The 23,733-nt window shown below is 49.0% G+C and overlaps 1 protein-coding gene and 1 pseudogene across 3 annotated transcripts in view; one reads left to right on the top strand and one right to left on the bottom strand.

Annotated features, from left to right (window-relative positions):
• The window catches only part of LOC123949841 (phospholipase A and acyltransferase 3), a 28,101-nt gene extending 4,901 nt beyond the window's left edge, over positions 1-23,200 (bottom strand). The window contains exons 1-4 of one of the 3 annotated variants that reach the window (XM_046017506.1): positions 23,016-23,200; positions 22,486-22,562; positions 6,267-6,369; positions 431-699 (exon numbers count right to left, since the gene is read on the bottom strand). In XM_046017506.1, the coding sequence (XP_045873462.1) occupies positions 431-699; positions 6,267-6,369; positions 22,486-22,500 (387 nt within the window). In that variant the 5' untranslated portion in view covers positions 22,501-22,562; positions 23,016-23,200. Of the gene's footprint in view, positions 1-430; positions 700-6,266; positions 6,370-22,485; positions 22,563-22,781; positions 22,986-23,015 lie in introns of those variants that run through there. The other 2 variants (XM_046017507.1, XM_046017505.1) reach the window with 2 other exon arrangements.
• On the top strand, positions 2,720-3,508 carry LOC123949843 (annotated as a pseudogene).
• Positions 23,201-23,733: the final 533 nt, after the last annotated feature.

Here is a 23,733-nt window from a genome sequence, read left to right as displayed (position 1 = left end):
AATATTATGAAACACAAAAGCTGTCCCTCGTTAGAAATGCTAAGAAATCTGCCTTTTTTTTTTTTTAATGTGGATAAACAGGAATTCTACGAGACCACCCAAAATGAGCTGTTCATTCTCTGCGTTAAACCTCAGAATTGTTTTGGGAAAAGGAAACTTCTCATGTGCTTTCTTCACTTTGAGCAAATGTTTAAGTGGGTAAAAGACAAACAGTGTTGCCCAAAACACAGGATTCTTCCCGGGCGGTGACTCCCATCGTGGGTCATGGTGCACAACCGCGCCGGTCCACGGTGTCGACCTGCCCGTCTCCACACCCTCGTCCCCACCCCGAGGGTGGCATCCATTTGCCTTCTAGGTGCCCGATGCCCATCCCCCACCGGCTGACGGCACCGTCTGGCTCCAGGGGATGGGGACGTGGCTGAGGACGCACCTGGTCACTGCGGGCGACTCCGTAGCGCAGCTCGTTCACGAAATGCTCGCAGTTCTCACAGGGCAGCGAATAGGGCAGCTCCTGCCCCACCAGCTCCTCCGCCCGCTGGACGATTTTGCTGGGGGGCAGCGGCGAGTACTTGTTGTCGTGTTTGTTATTGACCTGGTACTTGTCTCTCCCAACCACATCACACAGCAGTTCCTTCTTCACTACGGCCTTCTCGGTCAGGGTGGACATGATGCTGGCCGCGCCAGCTCCCGCAACTTCGCCTAAGGATTCACAAAGAGGAAACAGAGGGATCGGTGCTGGCCAGGGCTGTAGGGGTCCATCCATAGGCCCTTGGCACGGTCCACAAGAGCATGAGCAAAAGGGAAGGGAAAAGGGAGCAGGGTCAGTCGCAGGCTGTGTGGCTTTGGAGAAGGTTCTTGTGGTCTCTGGGCCCTGGCTCCCTAAGCTGAAATGAGGAGTGGACCTTCTACACCTGTGGCTCCTCTGCGGCCCTCTTGGTTATGCAAATATGGGCTGAACACCCCCTTTTCCCTGGGGGAACAGATTATGAACCTTCTGTGATTCCATCAAGGCCATACTCCCTTGACAAGTACAAAGCCGATGACTGCAGAAAAGGGGGGTGGATGAGGAGTTCCCACCCTTCTTGGAGCAAAGGGACCAAAACCCCGCAGCAACTCCTAGAGGTGGGTCCCCAGGGAGACCCAGTAGGAACACCAGGCACAGCCCTTACTGAGGCTGAGAGGCTGGAAGAGGCAACCAAGCTCCAGAAATTAGACTCCCCGTGGAATACTATTCTGCCATGAAAAAAGATCTTGGCATTTGCAGCACCATGAACGGACCTACGGGGTATTATAACGCTCAGCGAAATACATCAGACAGAGAAAGACAAATACCTTATGATTTCACTCATCTGCGGAATCTCAAAAACAGAACAAATGACTATAGAAATAAACAAAAGGCAGGAACAGACAGAGAATGAACTGGTGGTTGGTTGCCAGAGGGGAGATGGGCAAAATGGGCGAGGGGGAGGGGGAGGTACAGGCTCCCAGTTACACGCGGCAGAAGTCAGTCACAGTCACGATGATAAAGGGCACAAGCACGGGGAATAGAGTCAACTGGGTTGTACTAGCGGGGACAGGTAGTGGCTACATTCGCGGTGAGAACAGCATACCGTATAGACCTATCCAGTCACGGCCCCGTACACCTGTAACTCATGGAACATCGTGTGTCAACTACATTTCAAGTAAAAAGTAGAAAACTCAAAAGAAAGGGAGTCCAGGGTCCATCCAAGGACCAGGATGGTGGGGAGGGGAGGCTGACGTCAGCACAAGACTGGGCAGCCCTCCCAAAGCAGCCAACCTACACAGTTGGGGATGATGGCCAAAGAAGTGGGCCCCAGAGAGACCCACTGTCTCTCAAAGAGCCTCTGTGTCCCTGCTGGGATGGGATCTCCAAGGCCCTTTCCCACAGGGGAGGCGTCCTGTTAGGCAGGCCACAGACAGTCTTCCACGTGACACCATGGGACAGCCACAAGCAACAGCAGGAAGGGCTGCTCAGATTCCAGGTCTTTCCAAAGAGGATTAGCCCCCTTTGCCCTGAGTAGTTTCGTGAGATTTTGGAAGAGGAGTTCAGGGGAGTTCAGACTTGCTACCAGCGGGGCAGGAGGCGTTTGAGGGAGTCACTGGAGTAAAGAATAGAGCTGGTACCATGCAGAGCTCTGAGTCTGGGGAGGAGGGGGTCAGCCTGGGAATGGGACCAGGTAGGTTTCAGCCCCCAGGCAAGGAGGGTGGCAGGGCTGAGACAGGGGTGAGGTAAGCAGGGTGCCTACAGCACAAAATTTAAGGAGGCTCCAACTCTCAGGACCAGGCCCGTACAGAGTCAATCCCTAAGAGTGAGACCTCCTTAAGCTTCACGCTGTGGGTGCCACTCTGGTGGGAAGTTCCCTAGGGCAGCGCTGACCTGACCATCGGGAACTCTGGGTTTGGATTCTGGCTATATCACCGAGCGGTCCTGACATGCCACGTAACCTTCTGAGCCAACACTGGCCACAGTACAAACTTGGAAGCTTCCTCTAGGCATGATGGAAAAGCCCGGCAAGAATTTTAAGGGACGTTTTCTTCCTGACTGGTCTTGGGTGAGTTCTGTCTCAGAGCTGGTGAGAAACACCACTGCCTTGTCCTCATCCCCCCAGCGACCTGCCCTAACAGCTTGGGGTGCCGTGATGGGAGAGATGGCCGGGCGAGATCTGGCGCTCCAGCGTGGTTAGGTATCGATGGCAAGATGTCTTCAGGAAATGCCCAAATTGGGCACCCTGCCCCCAAGTTCAAAGCCACAGCCGTTGGGCTAGATGTCCAGTTCAAAGGCATCAGCCTCTCCGACTACGAAAGAAAATACGTTGTATTCTTCTGCCCTCGTGATTTCTGCACCGTGTGCCCCATGGAGATCGTCGCTGTCATGATTCAGACTTTAAGAAACTCAAGTGCCGGGCGCCTGGGTGGCTCAGTGGGTTAAGCTGCTGCCTTCGGCTCAGGTCATGATCTCAGGGTCCTGGGATCGAGTCCCGCATCGGGCTCTCTACTCTGCAGGGAGCCTGCTTCCCTCTCTCTCTCTCTCTGCCTGCCTTTCTGTCTACTTGTGATCTCTCTCTGTCAAATAAATTAATAAAATCTTAAAAAAAAAAAAAAAAAGAAACTCAAGTGCCAAGTGGCTGGTCTGTCTGCGGATTCTCATGTCCGTCACCTGGCCTGGATCGACACACCCAAGACACGAGGAGGACTGGGACCCATGAACATTCCCCTGGTTATCAGACCCCACGTGGACCCTCACTCAGGACTGCGGAGTCTTAAAGACTGCTGAAGGCATCTCCTTCAGGGGCTTCTTTACTATTGACGATACAGTTTCCTTTCGCAGATGACTAAGGATGACCCCTCTGTCAGCCGCTCTGTGGGTGAGACTCTGAGACGACTTCGGGCCTTCCAGTTTATGGAGAAGCCTGGGGAAGGGCCCCCCGCTGGCTGGAAGCCTGGTAACGATACCACGAAGCCTGTCGCACAGAAGAGCAGAGAATGATGCTGCTGGGCTGTTTTAGGACCAGGCTGCCGTGGGCACCCAAGAAAACAAAATCTCTTGTGCACATCCTGTCATGCTGAAAACACAAGACTTTAGATCCAGTGTGGATGTGGTATGGGGCAGGACAGGCCTCTCCTGCAGGGGCTGGGGCGGCCAGCCTTCCTTCCCCTGCAGAGAATGGCCTGAGCCGCACTATGGGGTAGATCAACTGATGTGGCAGAGCCAGTAGCAAGACACCAGTTTTGATCTTTTGCGGTTTCTGTTAAACTTGAGCAGAGGGGAAAAAAAAAAAAAAAAAGAATTTAAAGGAGAGAAGTAACATAATCCAATTCATACTTTAGAATGATCGCTCTGGCTGCCCAGGGGAGGAGGGGCGGAGCACGAGCGGGCGAGAGGCAGAGAGAACAGCCGCAGTCTGCAAAGCTTCAGATGGGCAAGACAGTGCAGATGGTGAGAAGTGATCAGACCTGGAGTCTCTCTTGGAGAGGGAGGCAACCTGATTTCCTGTTGCACTAGATACGGGGTGGAAAAGATCGAGGATGACACCTAAATTCTGGCCTCCAGCAGTTGGACAGCGTCAACACGGGAGCCTTTCTTTCAGGGTATGTCAAGTTCAAGGCGCCAATCCGACACCCACGTGGAGATGCCAAGTAGTCAAGAGGTTATACAACTCTGACACTGAGTGGGGAGACCTACGCTGAGGGGGGGCTTAGGAAACATCCACCAACGGAAAGTACTAGAAGCCAGGGGCCCGAGGAGATCCCCTGGGTAGAGTAAGGATGAGGGATATAGAGGAAGAGGAGGAGCCCACACAGGAGACCGAGAAGGAAGGGCCCAGTGAGAGAGGAAGAAAGACAGACGTCCAATGAAGGTCAGAGAGAGGTCACTCATGTCAGATGCTACTGAGAAGCCAAGTCAGCCTTGACCGGATAATTAACCTTCGGCTTTGTCAAGATGTGGAAGCCTTAATAAGTGCTCCTTTGCTTATCAGCTCAGGGGGCTGGTGGAGGGACCCAAAGACAGAATGACAAGAGGAAGTGGATGATGGAATATTCGCTCTACAGGAAATTAGCTAGAGAAGACGTGCAGTCAAGGGCCGGTTTGTTCAGGAAGTTATTACAGTAGTTTCTATGCCAGTTGGAATAACCAAGCAGGGAGGAGGGCCGAGATAATACAGGAGGTGAGGAATTTGAGAAGCAAAGACCTCACGAAAGTCAGAGAGGGGGTCCAGGACCCACACATAGAGGCTGGCTGTTGTGGTTTTTTTTTAAGATTTTTATTCATTTGACAGAGAGAGAGAGAGAGAGAGAAAGCATACAAGCAGGGGGGAGCTGCAGGGAGAGAAAGAGGGAGCAGCAGGGAGCCCGACGCGGGGCTCAATCCCAGGATCCTGGGATCATGACCTGAGCCCAAGGCAGATGCTTAACCAACTGAGGCACCCAGGTGCCCCCAGAGGCTGGCTTTTTAAACAAGGACAGGGGCATTTTCTTGCATCTTAACCAAAGAAAAGGCAGACTAGGAGGGTGCAGACAGGCTGGGGAAGGTACCACACACTCTGGTTCCTTCTGATTCCTCTGTATGTACAGGGTGAGGCCATCAGTTAGGGGTAAAGGGGTGGGCAAAAGGCAAAGAACGTTCAAGAATGTCACAGCTACCATGTTCACAGCAGCCAAACACGGGAGCCAGCCAGTGTCCTTCAGCAGAAGCATGGCTAACAGGCTGCGGTATTCTCATATAACAGAAAACACACAGAATACAAGAGAACTCCTCCTACGGCTCACAAACCGAGGACTCTCATGGGCAAGGGAAGAAGCCAGACACACAAAAAAGCCCAGGCTTTGCGGCTCCTCCCACACGAAGGTGGAGAACAGACAGAACTAATTCACAGCAAGAGAAGCTAGGAGAGCGGTTGTCTGTCGGGAAGAGGAGGGCTGGCTGCAGGGCCATGTGGGAGCCTCGTAGGGTAGCAGAAATGTTCTAGATCTTGATCTGGGTCACTGTCACACGGATGGAGGATTTATTTTTTTAATTCACTGACTATCTACTTCACTATATTTTCACACTTTGCTGTATTTATGTTATACCTCAGTTTAAGTTAAAAGTTTAAGAAAAGGGGGGCGCCTCGGTGGCTCAGTGGGTTGAGCCTCTGCCTTCGACTCAGGTCATGATCTCAGGGTCCTGGGATCGAGCCCTGCATCGGGCTCTCTGCTCGGTGGGGAGCCTGCTTCTCCCTCTCTCTCTCTCTGCCTGCCTCTCTGCCTACTTGTGATCTCTGTCTGCCAAATAAATAAATAAATAATCTTTTTTAAAAATTAAGTTTAAGACAAGGAGTGGGGGAATTCTCACAATGATTCTTCTAGTGAAGCATTCTTAGCTTCAGTTTATAGATAAGGAAACCGAGACTGGAGAGTAGAAACTAGATTCCTCACCAAGCCCGCAGCCCCAAAGCCCATGCTCTCTCAGGGAGGTTTACACTGAAGAGATGAATGAGTTTAATTAAAACCCACAGTATTTAAAACCGTCAAAAACAGAGCCATCCCCTTGGAAGCCCACCTCAACTGCTGTTGGGGAACCCTAGGGTTCCAAGGAGCAGAGTTTGAAAACTATTGCCCCACACCAACCTGCCTTCTTGCAGCACTCAGGAACCAACCACCAGTCGGGGACCAATGAGAGAGGTGGAGTTCCCTGTTACCCACAGCTGCCCCATGTCTCCCACTCCTCCCAGCCCCAGCACGGCGGAGGCCCTCGGTGCCCTTACTTGGCGGGGCCAGGTGGACCACGTATCCATTGCCAACGTAGATGGCCCAGTGTCTGTAGAAAGGGCGGAAGATCTCAATCAGGTCTCCAACTTTGGGCTCCGGCTGCAAAACCAAGAACAAGGCTGTTAGAGGTGTGCGAGTGAGACCTTGGAACCAGGTGGCAGAGGCTGGGGTCCCTTGCCAGAGGCCATCAGTTTGGGAGGGTGTCTCCCCGACATTCCCCAGCTGGCCTAGAGCCTGACCAAGAATGGGCCTGTCTCTGGCCATAGTGTCCTCCTGGCTGCTCACCCAATGATGAGATGCTGAGTGTGAGTGTGAGTGTGAGTATATGAGTAAAGGAAACTCCTTTCTCCTGTGCACTAGACTCACACCAACGCTTCCGTCACCAGATCCGTGGTTTCTCCCTACCACGCAATCTAGTCCTTGGTGGAAACGGACTGGATGTCCTACAGTTTATCTCAATTCTGACACTAACTGCCCAGACCTAACACAGACCCCAGGGGTGAAGGGCTCAGTCCCACCAGACTGCCTCCCCAAACTCAGCTGCCAGCCACACGTCCAGATTGTCCCCTGCGCTTCCGACTTACTAGCTATAAATCAGGGGCTTCCATCACCTCCTCCTCAGGTTCTATAATTTGCTAGAATGGCTCACGGAACTCAGGAAAACAGTTTACTGAACTAGATTACCTGCTTGTGATAAAGAATACAACCCAGGAACAGCCAGATGGCGGAGTGGCGGAGTGGCGGAGAGGCGGGGAAGGGGCACAGCCGCCACGCCCTCTCCAGGGGCCAGTCTCCCAGCACCTCTGTGTGCTCACCCACCCAGACACTCCCCAACCCCTTCAGTTTTTACGGGGGCTGGGTTACACAGGCAGGATTGATTAAGTCCTTGGTCCTAAGGATTAACTCACCGTCCAGTCTCTCTCCCCCTCACCCCGGAGGTGGGGCTGAAATTTCCAGCCCTCTAATAAGAGGGTTCCTCATCACCTCATTAGCATAAACTCAGGTGGGGATGAAGGGGGTTTATGATGAATAAGAGAAGACTCTCATCTCTTATCATTCAGGATATTACAAGGCTTGTAGAAGCCCAGTGCTGGGAATTGGGGGAAAAGATCCAAACTGTATCTCTTATTACTTCCCAAGCAGTGTGTGTAGGGATGAGTGTCTGCGTTGTGTGCTGGGGAAGGTGGGGAGCAGTGGCTAGGAGCCCTGCCCTGCTGGGGATCGGGGAGTATGGAGCAGAGCTGGAGAAAACCTCCAGAGGTTCAAGATCACTTCCATTCAGCATTATTGGGGCATCAACAACAGACACTGTGCTAAGCGCTGGGGGTGTGGGGCATTCAATTTGGGCCAGAATCAGGGGTGACAAGCTTCTCTGGTCCAAGCCAATCTTAAATCTCTTTAATGAGCGAGGCAACTATCCCTTTAGAAGACCGAGAGAAGGATCCCCTCTGTTCTCGGGCCAAGTCTTCGGGAGGGGGCTCTGGCCTGCTCGCTCCCCGTGGCCAGACCCATAGGGATTTGCCTATATCCCACCACCAAGCTCCATGGACCTGACTGAGAGAGTCCATCAAGGATGCCCTGGGGAGGACTCACCCCTGCATGGCCTGCCTTGGGATAGACACAAAGGAAGCGGGAAGAGCCAATCACAAACTCCACAAGGCCTAGGAAGCAAGGTCAATAGCAGCGCAGTTCCGTTTATACAAACATTAAAACTGAAAATCTGTATTACATGTGGCAGGAAAAAAATCTTTTCACAGAAATATTATATATAAATCCTGTTCCCTTATGCAGTGATTGTAATTAGTCTGCCAAAAAGAAGGCACCCAAACCCTACGGAGAAACTATTCCAGAACAATAGACAACAGTCACAATTTATGAATCCCACCTGTATTTCAGAATAAAAGGAAAAAAATATTGTTGGTAAGAATTAGGGGGCCTTCAGAAATCCCCCAAAGGGAATTTAACTGGTGGGGGAGGAGGATTCTTCCACAAATAAGCAAGGACATAAAGACAAGGCAGGAATCCTGCCCTGGGGAAGGCCACGGATTAAACAGGAGACAGTGTGGGTGCCTGGGTGGCTCAGTTGGTTAAGTATCTGCCTTCAGCTCAGGTCACAATCCCAAGGTCCTGGGATCGAGTCCCACATCGGGCTCCCCGCTCCACGGGGAGTCTCCTTCTCCCTCTGACTTTCTTGCCTCTCATGTTCTCCCTCACTGTCTCTCTCTCTCTCAAATAAATAAATAAAGTCTTTAAAACAAACAGGAGACAGTGTGAACATCAGTAATACGATGTCAAGGAATGAGCAGTCAGTGATACACAGACCCGAGGAACTCGCTGTGCTCCAGAAAAATACCAGAGAAACCTGGCCTACAGGTAGAAAGATGCCTGAAAAAAACATTTTTTATGACAACGACAAAAATATCTACAAAGAAATTCACCATAAACACCCCAAGATAATGGGGCAGCAAATGCATGGTGATGAGTAGAAGAAGCCATACCCAAAAAGCAAGACAATGTCATATCCCATTTATGTCCCATTCCAGAAAAGGCATCATTATAGGACAGAAAGTGGTGCTGGGAGTGGGGTGGGGAGCGGACAACAAAGGGGCAGGAGGAAACTGGGGGACAACTCAGCTTCCCCAACTGTTCCATGTCTAATGGTGGTGACAGATACGCAGTTGTATGTTTGGATGAAAACTCACAGAAACAAACACTAACGGGGTGCCCGGCTGGCTCAGTGGATGGAGTGAGCAACTCCTGATTTCAGAGATGTGAGTTCAAGCCCCACGCTGAGTATAGGGATTGCAAAAACAAATATAAACTTTAAAAAAAATTATTTTTTAAAAAAGAAATGAACACTAAAAGGAATAAATTAGACTTCAGGTTTTTTCAACACAAAATTTTTTTAATGTATTTCATTTTTTTTAAATTTGGGGGTACCTGGGTGGTTCAGGCAGTTAGGCAGCTGCCTTCAGTCGGGTCATGATCTCAGAGTCCTGGGACAGAGCCCCCAATCAGGCTCCTGCTCAGCAGGGAGTCTGCCTCTCCCCCTCCCTCTGCCCCTCCCCCCACTGCTCATGCTCTCTCTCATTCTGAAATAAATAAATAAAACCTTTAAAGATATCTGAGAGTGAGAGAGAGAGAGCACAAGCAGGGGGAGAGGGAGAAGCAGGCTCCCCACTGAGCGGGGAGCCCAATGTGGGGCTCGATCCCAGGACTCTGGGACCATGACCTGAGCCAAAGGCAGCTGCTTAACCAACTGAGCCACCCAGGGACCCCTAAAAATTTTTAAATTTTAATGGGTATCTATAGTTTGAAAGGAAAAAAGTGTTGATTTTTAAAATACACAATCACATTGCCTGTCCCTTTCAAGGGCAAAGGTACCTATTTCCAAGTATGCACAAGGTCAAAACATAATACTACTCAAGGACCCTTTTAAAAAATGAAGTGATAGGGCACCTGTGTGGCTCAGCCGTGGAGCATCTGCCTTCGGCTCGGGTCATGATCCCACAGTCCTGGGATCGAGCCTGGCATCGGGCTCCTTGCTCGGCAAGGAGTCTGCTTCTCCCTCTGCCTGCCGCTCCCCCTGCTTGTGTTCTCTCGCTGTCAAATAAATAAATAAAATCTTTTTAAAAAGATAAAAAATAAAAATGAAGTGAAAGAGAATGCCTGGGTAGCTCAGATGGCTAAGTGCCTGCCTTCAGCTCAGGTCACGATCTCCAGGTCCTGGGATCAAGCCCCACATGGGGCTTCCAGCTCAGCAGGGAGCCTGTCTCTGCCTCTCCTTCTGCCTCTCCCCACTGCTCGTGCTCTCTGTCTCTCTCAAAGGAATAAATAAAATCTTTTAAAAAATGAAGTGAAAGGTGGTGGACTGATCTGCGGAGCCCTGCCGGCTAGTTTCTAACTAGTGCAAGGACTCTATGTTCACATGGCAACAGGGATAAGCTTTTAGGCACAGAGCTAAGTGGAAACATGAGAATGAGCTCTGCAATGCAACACCTCTTGTATCAATTAAAGATACACACACGCAAACCAATGATACACATCTTAGAAGAAGCATACCTGAAAACATCATTTTAAAAAAACAACAAGAACAAGAACAGAAGCGTATGGACTAAAGAACGCACACTAAATACATCGGATGCCCGCCGCTGGGAAGACGGAGGAAGGCATGATAGTATCAGGAAACCAAAGAAACCTAAGCCAAAACCCACAGGACAGGGGGTCACATAGGGACCAGTGAGGACAGGGTGCCATGCACTGAGACGATGAATGACATCACCCTCAATCATAAAATCCAGCTAGATAAACAACTCCACTGAGTCAAAGCGAAGAACTCCAGGAACCAGGTTATAAAATTAGACATATGAGAACAGCAGCCCAGGTGTCAAATCGGTTGCCTCTGCTTATTTTTGTATGCAAGCTCAGAACGGTTTTTACATTTTGAAAATGGTTGGGGCAAAGTCAAGAGAAGGATGTTCTGTGACACATGCAATTACAGGACATTCAGACTTGGGCGTGCACCAAGCTTTCTTGGCACACGGCCACACCCCATTCATTTACATCTCGTCCTGGGCTGCCTTGTCTCTACAGCAGATGGGCTGAGGAGTGGTAATCGAGGCCGTGTGACCTAAAATCTTCCACTCTCTGGCCCTTTACAGAGAAAGCTTGCCAGCTCCTGCTGTAAGAGAATCGACTGTGATGCCTCCCGCACTCAGTCCACAGTCCCGGGGGGATTCGCTGCCAGGTGGTTCTTCCTAGGAAGAAGGGGGCTAGCAGGAGGCCCCAGGAAAAGAGCTCCCTCTCCAACCCAGGGCTCAGGGGACCCCCAGCCTGCACAGTTACCAGGGCTCGACTACGCAACGCAGGCTCTAACAAGGGCAAAGCTGAGACTATGTGCCCACGGGATTTCAGAACAAAAGGTCTTTATCCTTCCCACAAAAGCAGGGTTACAAAGAACTGCATTAACAACCGTTTTCCTTAGCAAGCAAACTGAGGACCAATTTCTGGCCTCCGAAATTATCAGAAAAACCACCTAAATAACCATTAATAGGACCAATTAAATAAATGATTCTGCATTTATATGTCCGTATGTACATACCGCCGCTAGAGAAAACAAGATGGATTTATGTGAGCAGACGTGGAACTGGCTGAGAAAAGCACATTGAAAAACAGTACTATCCCATTTTTGCTTAGAATATATTTTTAAAAATTAAAATAGAATACTTTTTTAATATATTTATAAGCAAAGTGTACTAGACACTAAGCATGATCTGAAGAAAATACACCAAAATGTTGTATATTTTATACAGTGGGGGTTTGGGATTCAGACTTTGACATGTTATTTCTTTTTTTATAGAAGTTTTTTTATAATAAAAACTTAAGATTTTTAGATGGAGAAAAAAAGTTCCTCATGGGGATGAGCTTGAAGTTTTCTCTCTTCCTTTTTTTTTTTTAGGATTTTATTTATTTATTTGACAGAGAGAGATCACAAGTAGGCAGAGAGGCAGGCAGAGAGAGAGAGGGGGAAGTAGGCTTCCCGCTTAGCAGAGAGCCTGATGCGGGGCTCAATCCAAGGACCCCAAGATCATGATCCTAGCCGAAGGCAGAGGCCCCAACCCACTGAGCCACCCAGGCACCCCAATCTCTCTTCTTTATTTTTTAAAATATTTTAAGGATTTATTTATTTTAGAGTGAAAGTGAGAGAGAGCATTCTCTCACTCAGAGAGGGACAGTGGGAGAGAGAGAATTTCAAGCACACTCCCCGCTGAGCATGGAGCCTGGTACGGGACTCCATTTCAGAACCCCACGATCATGACCTGAGCCAAAAATCAAGAGTCAATTGCTTTACCGACTAACCCACCCAGGCGCCTGGTGCTTGAGGTGTTTTAATTGGAAAAGGTGGATATTATCTGTCACCAAAACCTCTTGAAACCATCTCCCACCTGGAACCTGTAAATATGACTGTGTTAATGACTCCTAAAAATCAGTAACATTTAAATGTAGGATATAAAACTATAAACAATTTTTAAAATAATATAGATGATTTGTATCAGAATTGTATCAGAATATTAGAATAAAGACACTCGAAGGATAAAAGCCAAAGAAAAAGGCACAAAGGAAAAGAGTAAAAGGTTTTACAATTTAAAAAATGTTAAAGGTCTTATTATTAGAAATTTCTATCACTGCCTCTTATGTTCATGCTCCCTTTTAAGGGAAAATGATTGCCTGTAGTCCCCGTTGCCTAGGCAGCTGCCATATTTCATGTCCTGTGACCACCGCCTCCCACATCAGCCGGTTAGACCTAAAGAAGGCAAGTAGGTCTCGTCCTCTGATCCTCCACATGTGTCCTTAAACTAAAACTTCTTTACTTGACCTAGCTTAAGTGGACTGCTTGCTACCAATACCCAAATGAGCCATACCAACACATTCTCTGCATTGAAAAAGACAAAAACAAAAACAAAAAAAAAACCCACAAACTACCATGATCAGCTGGAAGAAAATGACAGAAAAGTTAGTATCTTTAATATATAAAGAGTTTTTATGAATCAATAAAAATGATTTAAATTCCAAAATAAAAAAGGCGACAAAGGGCATGTTAAATAACTTTAAAAGGAGAAATACATATTACCACTAATTTAACTAAACATATTCTACCTCACTTGTAATCAAATAAATGCAAATTAAAAACTGGTTTGGGGGGGCACCTGGGTGGCTCAGTGGATTAAGCCGCTGCCTTCGGCTCAGGTCATGATCTCAGGGTCCTGGGATCAAGCCCCACATCGGGCTCTCTGCTCTGCAGGGAGCCTGCTTCCTCCTCTCTCTCTGCCTGCCTCTCTGCCTACTTGTGCTCTCTCTCTGTGTCAAATAAATAAATAAAATCTTTAAAAAAAAAAAAAAACTGGTTTGGGGGAAATTAAAATACTAATATTAAAAATAAGAAAAGATACAAGTAAACACACACTGTCATTCATTGCTGATGGGAATAAAAATCAGTACAACTCTTCTGAAAGGCAATTTGGCAATTTGTATCACTAACCTTAAAAATATTCATACTCTTTGACTCAATTTCTATTTATAGACCAAATCTTAAGAAATAATCTGAAATGCCCCAAAAGCTGTCCATCAAAAAGTGGTGTCCAGGGGCGCCTGGGTGGCTCAGTGGATTAAGCCGCTGCCTTCAGCTCAGGTCATGATCTCAGGGTCCTGGGATCGAGCCCCGCATCGGGCTCTCTGCTCCGCAGGGAGCCTGCTTCCTCCTCTCTCTCTGCCTGCCTCTCTACCTACTTGTGATCTCTCTCTGTCAAATAAATAAATAAAATCTTAAAAAAAAAAAAAGTGGTGTCCATGGCAAAACATCAGATACCTAAAAATCTTATGTAAAAAAATTATTTAATTCTTGTCATATTTAGGGGTGCCTGGGTGGCTCAGTCATTAAGCATCTGCTTTCGGCTCAGGTCATGGTCCCAGGGTCCTGGGATTGAGCCCCACATCAGTCTCCCTGCTCAGTGGGAAGCCTGCTTCTCCTTCTCCCTCTCCCTGTCCCCTGGATTGTGTTCCCTCTCTCGCCATCCCTCTGTCAAATAAATAAAATCTTAAAAATCTTAAAATAAATATATATTATAATTCTTGCCATATTTATATACTAGGATACTATATGTTTTAAAGTTCTATTTTAGAAAAATACTTAATGACAATAAATGCCCATTACATAATGGTTAATGAAAAAGCTTTATACAAAACAGCATATTTTTAAAACTTTTTTTAAAAAAGAAAACACATAAAGAAAAGCTGTGGAAATACACCAAAATGTAAACTGTTTATTGGCAGTCAGTGACATCTGGGGTATTTTTAATTCTTTTCTAGTTTTCCAAAATGTTTAAAGACACATATACTCATTTTAGAAGCACACACACACACACACACACACACACACCCTGACAAACATCAGAGTGTTCAGTTTGGGGTAAGCTATACAATGATTACTATGTAATAAAATAAATACACATGACAGAAAGACTAGAAAGATACACACCAACATTTTCACAGGGAATCCTTCTGGGTGCGGGGCTAGGGACGGTTTCTGGAATTATTTTGCTTCCTTCTCTTTTTCTGTATTTTCCAGCTCTCCTGCAATGAGCGTTGTTAAGTTCATAGCATGCTTCCTGACATTTTATTATGAAAATTTTTCAAACATAAAATTTCAAGTCTCAAGCGATCAAGACCGAAAGTGCTGTTTGGTGAACATCTGTGTACCCAGGCACCTACTTGCTACTCTTGTGATACTGTAGTTGCTTTATTCCAAATACACCCACCTGCTCATTCCGTCTGTTGAGTATCTTTAAACTCTTTTTTTAAACTCAAATGATCAGTGTTTGCCAAAAGCAGAGGTTAAGCGCTGAGGGGATCCAGGACAGTGACAAGGGCAATAACGCTGTGTGACATGCTCTAACTCTGCTCTCGAACCCACCGGGTTCCTGACTCCGAGCCTGCAGCCTTTATTCCCAGCTGTGGTTCTCGGACTCAAGTCTACGCACAATTTGCTGTAGAGGAGGGTGCTGGCATGCTTCCAGAATCACCGTATTTTACCGAAATTTAGCAAATATTCTCCTCCGCCTTAAGGCAGTGCTGTAAGAGGCCAAGGATGCCCACCTCTGCACGGGAAGGTCAAAAAACCCATTTATTTGCTCATTCACTCAACAGATGCTCACAGAGCTAAATGCCAGGCACCAACCCGGCACCTGCACTGTGTCTATGAACAAAATAAAAATCCCTACCTCCATGAGCTTTTGTTCAGTACCAGGGAGAGAGACAGAAAGGTTTCCGTTTATTTAAAGCCTTAGTAAATAAGTAAATCATCTAGAATATTAGAAGAAATACCAAATTAAAAAGAAAGAAAAGGCAGGCAGTGTTAAAGGAGCTGGAGGGGATGGAGTGGGAGCAGAGCCTGCAGTATTAAATGAGGGGTCGGGGAAGGCAGACAGTGGGCCCTGCAGATATCTGGAACATTCAGGCAGAGGGAGCTGCCCGAGCAATGGCCCCAAGTGTTTGAGGAGCAGCCCGGAGGCCAGTGTGGCCGCAGCGGAGGGGACAAAGGAGGAGAGAGGTGTGGAAGTGGTGTTGATGGCTCAGACGAGGCGGGGCAGTAGGATGACAAGTAAGGGGTTCCGGATTTCCATGAAGGTCAAACCTACAGGGTTTGCTGACGAAATGAGGTGGGGCATGAAGGACAGTGGGTTCAAGATCACCCCAGGGTGATCTGGCCAGAGCAAGCAGGAGGCAGGATGAGCAGGCTCGGGAGGAGTGGGTGCCCCTGCTTGGGGTGCTGGGGTGAATCGCCCACCAGGTAGCCAAGTGGAGAAGCCAGGGAGGGGGCTGAAAATGGGTCTCTGGAGGTCAGGAGCGCGCTCTAGGGTGAGGGCCACTGGTGGCCTGCATGAGCGCGGCTCCTCTCAGTTTTGGAGGCCAAAGTCGGGCTGAACGGGGGTGTAAGGGACGAGGGGGAGAGGAGCTGCAGACGATGCTAGAAAAGGAGGCCCCTGAGATTTTTGGTGAAGTCCTGAAGCAGGTGAGAGGGACCGCATGCGGTATAGACGGAATTCCAACCCGAATCCTACACTCACCCCTCACATCCTCCTGCGATCCGAGAAGATGGTGGGGAGGGAGTGGCCTTAAGGGAGATGATGGAGACAGGGAAGTAGGGGCGTGGGCAGCTGAAGCAGAAGCACAGCTGTGAGGGGACGGCCAGGTGCCCGGGGGCCTTTTTTTAGAGCTTCCGAGTGTTCAACAGTGCAGCCCAGCGTGAGAACCGGAGGAGAGGGTATCTGAGGGGAGAGCGACGTGACCCTGAACGTCAGGCTGAGATGAGCAGACACACGTCATTTTGCAGGCGGGGAAACTGAGGCTGAAGGAGAGCAGGTCAGTTACCCCCCCATCAGTCTGAAAGTGGCAAAGGGGTGGCTGGAGCCCCAGCCTCTTCCCTCACAGGAGAAAGGACACAGCTGAGCCCTCCAGCAGACGACTCGGTCCGCAGCCCCTGCAGAGTCACCCGCATTCACCCCTGCAGAGTCACCCACATTCACCCCCGCAGAGTCACCCACATTCACCCCTGCAGAGTCACCCGCATTCACCCACCCACATTCACCCCTGCAGAGTCACCCGCATTCACCCCTGCAGAGTCACCCGCATTCACCCCTGCGGAGTCACCCGCATTCACCCCTGCGGAGTCACCCGCATTCACCCCTGCGGAGTCACCCGCATTCACCCCTGCGGAGTCACCCGCATTCACCCCTGCGGAGTCACCCGCATTCACCCCTGCGGAGTCACCCGCATTCACCCCTGCGGCTCTGATCCAGTGTGAGACCCTCAGCTGTGGGCCCAGAGAGCACAGCGACAGCACGTGCAGAAGAATTTTCAACCCAAGCAGTGAAACAAACAAACAAAAAATGTGCTTCTTGGGGCACCCTGACTGGCTCAGTCAGGGGAGTGTACGACTCGGAGGTTGTGAGTTCGAACCCTGTGTTGGGTGTGGAGCCTACTTAAAAAGTAAATGAATAAAATAGATACTTTTTTAAAAAGAATGTTTTTAACACATTAATTTAATGTAATTAGTTAATTCAATGTTTTTAAAGAATGTGCTCCGATTCACACACATCCGGTCCCATTTAGTCTCATCGATCAGAGCTTCGTGATCTTTTTTTAAGGAAATATTTCAGATGTACCCAAAATACAGAAAGTAGGCTACTGAGCATGACTCATGAGCATGTCTAAATCCAGCTGGATTTCGTTTTCAGAAAAAGCCTACTGACTACAGCCGTGGGGCTCCAGACTCGGACAGTCTGGGTTCAAATTTAGGCTCTGCTACTTCCTAACCGGACAGCCTTGGACAAGTTACCCAACTTCTCGCAGCCTCCGTTTCCCCAGCTGTACTGTGGGAAGAACTCACGGGGTTGTCCTGAGGATCAAACGGGGTAATACATACAAAACACTCAGCAAGCACCACAAAACACAGGAAGACTTCGGTAAATGGCAGTTTTGCTGCCACTGTCACGGGGTGTGTTTTCATTATGTTTGATTTGGAAAGTTCTCAGTGCCAGGACCAGCTGGAGATGCCGTGGAGGTTGTGAAACCCAGCCTGAGAGCAGGTTCTCCTTGTTCTCAAAGCCACATGCTGTGGCAAGTGTGGAAATTCTGATCTCAGCCCCTTCACTCCTGATGCTCTGGGGAAACTCCTGGAAAATTACAAGAAAGACCGAAGTCCGACGTGGGTGCTGAGAGGGGATTTTCCAGCAAAGTGCTGGGAGTTTGGTACCAAGATTCAAGGAAAAAAGGAAACCTGTGAGGGGCTGGGCACCAATACTGACTATCCAAGTCTGTGTTTTCAGAATGAGAGCCCATATCCACCCAAGATTCAGCCCCTCTCTGCTCTACTGCTGTGTGACCTTTAGGAATCACAGAACCTCTCTGGGCTTCTCTGGTACAATGGGGCCATACAGACCCATCCAGCAGTTTGTGTGAGGAATAACTGAGATCATGGGGCAAAAGCTGTAAAACCAAGTACCTGGGAGAGGGTAGAGACCCTGTGCCTCTGGGTGGGTGGGTGCAGGAAGCATGTGCGGGAGGGAGGTCTGACCACCCATACTTTCCAGCCTCAGCCCTACAGAGAAGGTAGAGGAGGGGCTGGGCTGACATAGCACCTCTTCCCTTGCCAGCTGCTGAGAGAGGAACAGAGGCAACTCTAGTGGGTACCAGGTCCAGCCCCTATGAGGATCCTAGAAAAAGGAGGCAAAACTTCTAGGGCCTTCCAGGCTCTTGGCCTCCAGGCCTGAGGCCGGGGCTATGCATGAGTTCAGCCTCATCCCGCATGAATCAGGACTGCCTCTTACTCCTCTGGAAACCACAATGGCCACCACCGCTATCAGGCACTGCGCGCACACGAGTTACCTGGAATTCTCAACAGCCGCCCTATTTTATGGGTCAGAAAACAGCTCAGAGATGGGAAGTAACTTTGCCCAAGTTCTCAGAGCTCCCCAAGAAGCAGTGCGAGGATTCCACTGTAGGTTTTCCTGAATTCAAGGGCCCAATTCTTTCCACTATACCAAGGAGTTTGCACGAAGTTACTGACTTCCAGTAAAAGCCACATGGTAAACTTTGCCTCTACATCACGCTCATTCTAAGCAACTCTGGAACATGGAGAGGAGAGAAATGGTCAGCGCTGGCCCTGACCAGGAGGTGTCACAGGCTGGACTAATGGGCTCAGAGAAAAGGGGAACCCTCCTACACTACTGGTGGGAATGCAAGCTGGTGCAGCCATTCTGGAAAACAGTATGGAGGTTCTTCAAAGTTGAAAATAGAGCTACCCTATGACCCAGCAATTGCACTACTGGGTATTTACCCCAAAGACACAAAGGTAGTGATCTGAAGGGGCACCTGAACCCCAATGTTTATAGCAGCAACGTCCACAATAGCCAAACTATGGAAATAGTCCAGATGTCCATCGGCAGATGAATGGATGAAGAAGATGTGGTTCATATACACAATGGAATATTATGCAGCCATCAAAAAAAGAAATCTTGCCATTTTCAGCAATGAGGATGGAACTAGAGGGTATTATCCTAAGTGAAATAAGTCAACCAGAGAAAAATAATTATCATATGATCTCACTGGTATGTGGAATTCAAGAAACTAAACAGGATCGTGGGGAAGAGAGGGAAAAATAAAACAAGACGAAATCAGAGGGGAGATAAACCATAAGAGACTCTTAATCATAGGAGACAAACTGAGGGTTGCTGGAGGGGAGGGGTTGGGGGAGTGGACATTAAAGGAGGGCACGTGTTGTAATGAACACTGAGTATTATTATATAAGACTGAGAGTCTCTGAAATCTACCTTAAAACCAATAATATATTACGTTAATTAACTAAATTTAAATAAAAATAAAGGACTCAGAGAAACACTGGCTGAACAGTAGACAGGCAGTCTCTCCATCCCAGGGAGGTCCGGCAGCTGCTCTAGCAACAAATGACATTCGACAAACCCAAAGCAGCAGGCAGCCACACACTCAAAAGAGCAGGGAGGTGGGAGCTGTATTCCTTGGGTGCAAATAGGGATAAGTTGTCCATAGAAATTTTTAAAACAATAAGAACACACCTTGGAGGGGGCACCTGGGTGGCTCAGTGGGTTAAGCCTCTCCCTTTGGCTCAGGCCATGCTCTCAGGGTCCTGGGATCAGGCCCTGCATCAGGCTCCCTGCTCAGTTGGGAGTCTGCTTGTCCCTCTCCCTTTGCCCCTCCCCCTGCTCCTTATCTCTCTCTCCTCCTGCAAATAAAAATATTAAAAAAAACAACATTTATTAAAAAAAATCTTAAAAACAACAACAATAGGGGTGCCTGGGTGGCTCAGTGGTTTGAGCCTCTGCCTTCAGCTTGGGTCATGGTCTCATGGATTCTGGGATTGAGCCCCGCGTCAGGCTCTCTGCTCGGCGGGGAGCCTGCTCCCTCCTCTCTCTTCCTGCCTCTCTACCTACTTGTGATATTTCTGTCAAATAAATAAAATCTTTAAAAAACTGGGGCGCCTGGGTGGCTCAGTGGTTTAAGCCGCTGCCTTCAGCTCAGGTCATGATCTCAGGGTCCTGGGATCGAGTCCCGCGTCGGGCTCTCTGCTCGGCAGGGAGCCTGCTTCCTCCTCTCTCTCTCTGTCTGCCTCTCTGCCTACTTGTGATCTCTCTCTGTCAAACAAATAAATAAAAAATCTTAAAATTGAAAAAAAAAAAAAACAACAACAACAATAAAAACGTGCCAAAAGTCAGTCTGCAGTGTATCAGGTACCAAATTTAAAGAAATTTAAATTAATGACAAAATACTAGTGACTTAATTTTAGTGATAAAATACTATCCCCCCCTCCCCCGAAGCTATTTCCTTGAAGTTCTAATTGCTGCCGTTACTGTTAAGATTTAATTATATCCATGAGCCTCAAATGAGCACATTTTTATTTCTTTTTCTTTAAAAAACTTCGTCTTCTACATAGAAGTGCGATCAGAGAACACCCAGTTGTTTAGTCTGCGGACACACAGACTTAGCTACTCTTCAACAGTAAGTTCCAAGTGGCTCAGAGTGGTTCGAGCTCACGCTGGGCACCGCTTGTGCGCCGACTCTCAAGGTCCGGCATGTTCCTGTGTTTCAACACAGAAGACAGAAGAGATGGCCCTCCCAGTGCCAAAAGAAACTAAAAGAGAAGTGAATCCCTTTTACTGAGAACTAGACTCATTCTAAAACAATGGACTAAATAAATGTCAGTCCCACTATCACTCAACCGTTTCCTCTGATCTTTTGCAGCAGAAGGAAAATGGGAGAATTTTGCCAAATAAGATAAAAACATATGATGAATTTTCAGTGACGATGTTTCAATGAAAATATTTCATATGTGGAGATATTTAAAAGCCACTAGATTGATTTTTTTTTAAGACATAGGCAGTATTACAATTTCTGGAATTTACTCCGAAATGTGATCTTTAGGAATCTCTGACAAACCTATCCTCACATTTAAGACTTTTCCAATTGTATATTTGTGATTTCATGTGAGAGGAGCTTTTGAAATTAAAATTTATAAAAAGTGCCCTTCAGTCAGCTGTGAGCAAAGACAGATGACAAATCGAGCTCAGGTGAATACAGAACATAGACATGCGAAGATCAATCTTGACAAAGTCACAGACAACTTTCCAGAAGTGAAAGTTCTAAAACAGAAACTGTCTTTCTGCTATTATTCGTGATCCTGACCAACCTCCATGCAAGAGTAAGCTTTCTTTCAAAACTACATTCATGCAATTAAACACTTCTTTAAAAGATTTTATTTTTAAGCCATCTCCACACCCAACATGGGGCTCAAACCCACAACCCTGGGATCAAGAGTCATGGGCTCTCCTGACTGAGCCAGCCAAGTGCCCCAAATTAAAAACTCCTAAACTCCTAATCCATGACTTTTTCCTATTTTTCTCCATAACATTTACCTTATTTTTCTTTTTCTTACTTTTTTTTTTTTTTTACTTTTGCACTGGCATGATTCCACATACAAACCTCAATAAATAAGAAAACTTTCACCGAGGGGCGCCTGGGTGGCTCAGTGGATTAAGCCGCTGCCTTCGGCTCAGGTCATGATCTCAGGGTCCTGGGATCGAGCCCCGCATCGGGCTCTCTGCTCTGCAGGGAGACTGCTTCCTCCTCTTTCTCTGCCTGCCTCTCTGCCTACTTGTGATCTCTCTCTCTGTCAAATAAATAAATAAAATCTTTAAAAAAAAAAAAAAAAAGAAAATTTTCACCGATTCTTTCCTGGATACTCTTACTATCCATTTCATGATTATTATTGAAAACAGTGTTGTCAGACCGAGGAGGGGGATGCTTAAAATGACCACTAGAGACATCATCTACGCCAGGTCCACCCTGTTGCCAGTCCTGGCAGCATCTTTTTGTGGATTGAAATAGTAATACTAGTGAATTACAGGGGAGCACTTACTCCGCGTGGGGAGCACTCTTCCCAGCACGTCCTGTGTATTAAGTCTTATACACTCTGGGGAACCAACTGGATTTGAGACAAGAAGTGCTCAGAACAGCAGCCCCCCGCAGGCTTGTGCCCCGCCAAGTGCTGGGTAGGAACACAACCCCAGGTGGGTCTGCATCCAAGGCCGGTGCCCTGAATCCCTCCGTCACAGCTTCTGCTAGGTCGAAGGGAAGCATTTGCTAAGCCCCTTTATGACTTCTGAACCAGATCACAGGTTAGAAAAAGGAAAAGTGAAAGCCGAGAAATTGCTGTCAGGGCTGATCATGGGGTGAGTCAGCCGAGACCAGAAAAGCCGGGAGAAAAGGTTAGACCCAGGCAGGGCCTGGAGCAGCAGGTGCAGCCCCAAACACCTGGCTCCGGGAGCCAGTCCAGATGTTCTGGTCTGACAGGCGGGAGGTGGGGGAAACAGGACAGGGCCATCCAGGAGCAAGTTGCCCCTCTCTCCTCCCAGATGTCCTGCCTGACCGGCATTTGTTTGAAGAGGAGTATTGAGACGTCTGGACCAGGAGCAGGCTAACCCACATCGGCCACCTGATGGCCCGCGGCTGCGGGGGGTGTGGTCCCACATCCTCCAGGACCCTCACTCCCAGTAACAACTCGGGCTCCAGGACGATGAGTCCCACTAAAACACAGCCCTCCCGCAGCCCACAATGCCCCACACTTACCATGGACGCGCGCATCTTTTCCGGCCTGTGGACCCTCGATTCCAGGCTGGAGCTGGGTGTATCCGCTGTGTAAAGGCCTGAGGCAAGGGGAGCAGGAATTCATTATGTCATTAATAGGGAACTGCCTTCCCAGGACCCCAGGATACCGCGGATTCTGGCGGAGAGACCCTGCGCGGTTCTCCTCGGACCCTTCCCAGGGCCACCAGCTCACTCTTGGCGTTCCTCACTGGCCCCCTCCCTGTCCCTGAACTTGGCTGTGAACTTATGAATCCTTTGAAGAGTCAGGGGAGGCTCACCCGACACCTGAGAGGCGGCGGCCAGTCCGCCGGGGAGGACGATCATTGTCGCCTCCCCATGGTGGCGCTCGCGGCCCGGGGTGCCAGGGGGCGCGGCTGCTGGCAGGCTGCCCCCTCACTTGTTTACGCCCGCCTCCCCCAACTTCTCCGTCTCCCACGCAGCGGTCGGGGAGCTAGAGAGCCACCCGAGCACCTCGTCCTTCCTTAAGCTCGGGGAAGGGCCGCTCCACCCACCTCTCGAACCTGGGAGGCAGCGCACCGCCAAGGGACCGGGTTTAATGGCCACAGAGGCTCCGGCCAGCGCAAGGTCACCCGGCTCCTCCCCGCGCGGCTGACTAATGAGAGCCTCGCTGAGCTCCCAGCCAGGCGGCAGGGACAGCCTGCTCCAGCCCCTGGGGCAGACGGGCAGGGATGCCTCCCACTCACCGCCACTCCCTACGCCCTCCTCCCCCTAGAGGCGCCCCTGAACCCAGTTCCAGCGCCACCACCTCCTCCCGGGTTCCACACACGCGCCTGGGGCCGCCCTTCTTGTATTACACTCCACCTGGATACACACCACGCTGGGCTGTCATCGGCTTCCTTACCTCCTCCATTCGAGGGGGCTTACAGTTTAAAACTATATTACATTTGAAAACCATGTGAAGGCTTTCAGAGGTCCGGCAGAAAGAAAGCCCTTTTAAGGATTAGGTCTTAAGCCATCAGACATCCCCAAAACCTGGTCCACAGCTCGAATTCCGCCAATGAATGACCAGACACAAGCCCTTCCTGGCACCCGGCTCTGGCTGGACTGTGGCTCCCTAAGAGTGGAACGAGCTCCTGTTCACCCCTCTTGTCCCCACTCCCAGCCAGCCCTGCGCCTTGCCTTCGAGATGCTTGTGCCGCGTCCTGGCCCCGTCACTTGCTGGCTGTAGGGTCCAGGACACCCATCCCCCTCTGAGCCTGGTCTACTCAT

The sequence above is a fragment of the Meles meles genome, chromosome 8 (assembly GCF_922984935.1).
Source record: "Meles meles chromosome 8, mMelMel3.1 paternal haplotype, whole genome shotgun sequence".
NCBI lineage: Eukaryota > Metazoa > Chordata > Mammalia > Carnivora > Mustelidae > Meles > Meles meles.
The sequence above is the reverse complement of the archived record's forward strand: the minus strand, read 5'-3'. Positions and strand labels throughout refer to the sequence as shown.